The sequence below is a fragment of the Orycteropus afer genome, unplaced genomic scaffold (genome assembly GCF_000298275.1).
Source record: "Orycteropus afer afer isolate SDZICR_OR568_19922 unplaced genomic scaffold, OryAfe1.0 scaffold00071, whole genome shotgun sequence".
Classification (NCBI taxonomy): domain Eukaryota; kingdom Metazoa; phylum Chordata; class Mammalia; order Tubulidentata; family Orycteropodidae; genus Orycteropus; species Orycteropus afer.
Genome location: NW_006921658.1, coordinates 8,038,587 through 8,043,016, shown reverse-complemented (window position 1 = coordinate 8,043,016; position 4,430 = coordinate 8,038,587). Strand labels below are relative to the sequence as shown.

The following is a 4,430-nucleotide window of genomic DNA, read 5'->3' as shown; positions in this document are numbered from 1 at the left end:
TGTTGTTGTTATGTGCCGTCGAGTCAAACCCGACTCATAGCGACCCCTCCTTGGGTTTCCGAGGCAGTATCACTACGGAAGTAGGATTGCCCAACCTTTCTTCCGAGGAGTGGCTGGTGGGTTTGAACCGCCAGCCATCTGGTTAGCAGGCAAGTGTCTTAGCCACTATGCTCTCTTAGGGTTCTGTATTTTGCTATAATGTCTCACAGAACTCACAAACTGCCAAGAAAATGGTGAAGGCTGGCAAGTTCCAAATCCATGGGTCAGGCGTTGATCTGGAGGATTCTCCCCACTTACATGGTTGCAGGGGCTGATGAGCTCATATCCACAAGTCAGTTGGCTGCTATCTCAAGTCCCAAGCCCAGGGGTGAGATGTTGATGAACCAGATACAAGATCCAGATCAAGAGAGTGAACTTTGCCAGAAAATTCACATATATACCCTCAAGGCAATTAAGGTGGTGACTTGAGTCACTTTATACCCTCTAGCAAGGTGGGACTCAATATACATCCCACCCTAATCCTGTCTCCTCAACATAATGGGCAACTCACCCCAAAATGGGACCATAACCATAGGCGTAGAGGCTAGAATTTACAAAACATTGCAAAATGGAAGACTATGGCTAGAAGGGCCATAACAAACAATTCACTGCACTGACTGCAATGAGTTAGTGGTTGAATTCTCACCTTCCATGTGGAAGACCTGGGAAGACCTGGACCAGTACACCTCATGTGCACAGCTACCACCCATTTGTCAGTGGAGGTTTCCGTGATGCTGAAGGTTTTAGCCAAGTTTCCAGACTAAGGTGGACTAGGAAGAAAGGCTTGGAAATCTACTTCCAAAAATCAGCCACTGAATACCCTCTGGATCACAATGGTCTGATCTGCAATTGATCATGGGAATGGAGCAGGGTGGGCAGCACTTCATTCTATACCATTGTGCATGAGGTCACCATGAGTTGGGAGCTGACTTTACAGCAACTAATAATAACAACAATATTAATTTTACACATTCTTAGGTAGTGCAAACAGTTAATACACTTGGCTGCTAACCAAATGTTTGGAGATTTGCATCTACCCAGAGGTGTCTTAGAAGAAAAGCTTGATGATCTAGTCTGAAAAATCAGCCATTGAAAACCCTATAGAGAACAATTCTACTTGACATGCCTGGGTCACTATTAGTTGAAGTCAACTGTCCAGCAGTTGGTTTTGATATATTAATCTTACTGGAAACTTCATGGTCTTTAAAGTAAGCCAAATAAATAATAATGACAATGTAAGAAGGGTTTATGCTCATATGTTTAATGCATTTAGTTGAGAGGAAGAAAAGTCTGACACTGACTTAATAACCTCCACTGTTACCTTCCTTCTTTCCACCAAGTCATAGAGAGGGGCTCCAATAGGGAGCTTTCTTCCTCCTCTTCCACAGCACCTCAGTATCTTAACTCAGTATCACAAAAACATGTGAGTTACTGTGAGCTGGTGTATGTCATGGTACTTTAGAAAGAACATGATAAGCATTCATCTGTAAATTCACTAAGTGTCTGTGATAACTTGATACCAGAGCACAATAAGCCTGAATTTTGCCATCATGGCTAAAATTTAATGAGGATTTTTGGTGTGCCAAGAACATACATCATTTTATTTAATTGTCACAAGAGGCTTATGGGTTAGAACCTACTATTATTCACATTTTACAAATGTGGAAACTGGGGACCAGGGATGTCATACATCATACCTAAGTGGGGCTTAGAGGGGCTTGAAATAAAATCTGACTGACAGTGAGACCCTAATCTTAACCACTCCACCAATCTACGTATTTAGAGTCTCAGCCCCCTCATAAATTAGTTACCAGATGGACTTTAGACAAGCTCTCTTGTCTGGGAAGTCAAGTTTGCTAGGTTGGAGTATATCCAAGTCAGAAGTAGCCCAAGCTCTATGTGGATAATCAAGGCCAGTGAGGTGAGAGATAGAAGGGAAAGGCAGGTGATGGAAGGATGGAAGGTGACAGAAATTACTAGGGACAGAGGTCCAGTAGGGGCTGACTATGCTGCATATCATTACCAATCTCCTGTAAAGACTTTTTCACTGGGTCCTTAATAGACTCTCAGTGGCCCTTGGAATAATCCCATTATCTGAATAAAAGTGAGACTGGAGGCAATTTGAGGGCTTGGGCAGCACAGGGTGGTACTGATGCTAAGGGAGGCCTGGCATAGGGGCAACATGCTCCAGGCTCAAGAGCAGGATTCTTGTGATGCCTGATCTCTTTAGTTTTCATCTGTATTACTTTGGAGAGTCAAGAGAAGAACTCTGAGTCATCTTTATCATATTTTACATTTTTTAATTATATAATTGTATTTTCTAATAGATGGATAGACACAGTGGCTGCGACAGTGGGCTCAGGTATAGCAAGGATCATGAAGCTTGCATAGGACCAGGCAATGTTTCGTTCTGCTGTGCACAGGGCCACTATGAGTCAGAGATGACTTGACGGCACCTAAAAACAACAGTAGAAAGTATGGCAGACAATTGCCCTTTTATGAAATAACTTGATCCTGAAAAATAGTCTTTTCCTACCTTCAGCTTTGCATGTTCCATTATTTAAAAACTTTGCCTGTGGTTTAAGACATTCAAAACTCTTTTGCTGACAGTAATTTGAGAACTTTCTTCCATTAGTTGAACACACTGAAGTACCATTCTTTGGGCACTGATAAGGTAGCTTACAAATACACTTCCCGTCGATGCATTTCAGCCATGGTTGGCAGAAGACTTTATTACAGGAGAGGTGTGTGTATTTTTCTGTTAAGCACTTTTTGTCTATGAGATCCTCTTGGAATGTGTCTGATGTTAAAGGGTGCTGTCAAACACAAAATAAACATTAACTTAGTAAAAAAACTAAAGCCTTATTTTTTAATCAGCCATTGAAACCTCTATGAACTCGATGGCAAGTGGTTTTTTTTCTTTGTTTTGTTTTGTTTATCATCTATTTTATAAGATTGTTGTAAGGATTAGAAATAAAACTAAAACCAAACTCACTGCCATTGAGTCGGATCTGACTCATAGTGACCCCTCCTTGGGTTTCCAAGGTGATATCACTATGGAAGTAGATTGCCCAACCTTCTTTCCAAAGAGTGGCTGGTGCATTTGAACCACCAGCCTTCTGGTTAGCAGTCAGATGCCTTAGGCACTGTGCCACCAGAGATTAGAAATAGTGTGTATATAATAATTGGCAGGTACTAAGCATGAAAGGAGCTCTGGTAGCTTAGTGCCTAAGGCACTTCACTGTTAACCAGAAGGCTGGTGGTTCAAATCCACCAGCCACTCCTCAGAAGGAAGATGGGGCAATCTACTTCCATAGTGATACTGCCTTGGAAACCCAAGAAAGGGCCGCTATGAGTTGGGTACAACTCTAGGGCACATAACAACAACAACAACAAAGCATGAAATCAGTGGGAGCTGTTATTATCCTAAGGCCAATGTAATATTCAGTGTATGTGAGCAGTCATGTTAAGAAGTACAACCTTGATGCTGAATATAGTGAAATGAATGGTGAATTTGCTATTAGTTCTGTTACTAAATGCAAAACCATTTATTAAACTCATACTGTGTGCAAGATCTTGCCAGGGTGAAAATGGCATGGTCTGTATTTTCTAGGGGCATTTCTAATACCTGATGTTTACTTGTGTTTTATTGACTATGCAAAGGCATTTGATTGTGTGGATCATAACAAATTGTGGATAATACTGAGAAGAATGAGAATTCCAGAACACTTATATGTACTCATGAGGAGCCTGTACATAGACGAGGAAGCTGTCATTCAAACAGAACAAGGTGATGCTGCATGGTTTAAGATCAGGAAAGGTATGCATCATAGTTGTATTCTTTCATCATATTTATTCAATCTGTATGCTGAGCAAATAATCTGAGGAGTTAGACTGTATGAAGAAGAACGTGGCATCAGGGTTGGAGGAAGGCTCAGTAACAACCTGAGATAAACAGAAGACACAACTTCTTATTAAAAATGAGGATGACCTGGAGCACTTTCTGATGAAGAATAAAGATTACATTCTACAGTATGGATTACATCTCAACATAAAGAAAACAAAAATCCTCACAACTTGACCAATAAGCAGCATCACGATAAATGGAGATAAGATTGAAGTTGTCAAAGACTTCATATTACTTGGTTCTACAATTAAAGGAGAAAGGGAATAAAAGCCAGGAACCCGGACAGAAGAGCAGTCAGCCCCAAGGTTACAGGTGAGGAGAGACAACTCAGGGATGCCCAAAGTAGCAGGTGGGAAGAGCAGGAGAAAGGGGATTAAAAGCCAGGAAGCCAGAGAGAAGAGCAATCAGCCGAAGGGATTAGGTGAGGAGAGGAAACTCAGGCCTGCCCAGAGTAGCAGGCTAGAAGAGCAGGAGAAAGGGGATA

The 4,430-nt window shown here is 41.6% G+C and overlaps 1 protein-coding gene across 1 annotated transcript in view; it reads right to left on the bottom strand.

The window, feature by feature from the left end:
• Positions 1-4,430, bottom strand: part of CFI (complement factor I) — a 163,192-nt gene that overhangs the window by 61,917 nt on the left and 96,845 nt on the right. The window contains exon 2 of the mRNA XM_007940784.1: positions 2,576-2,855. Within this exon, the coding sequence (XP_007938975.1) occupies positions 2,576-2,855 (280 nt within the window). The remainder of the gene's footprint in view (positions 1-2,575; positions 2,856-4,430) is intronic.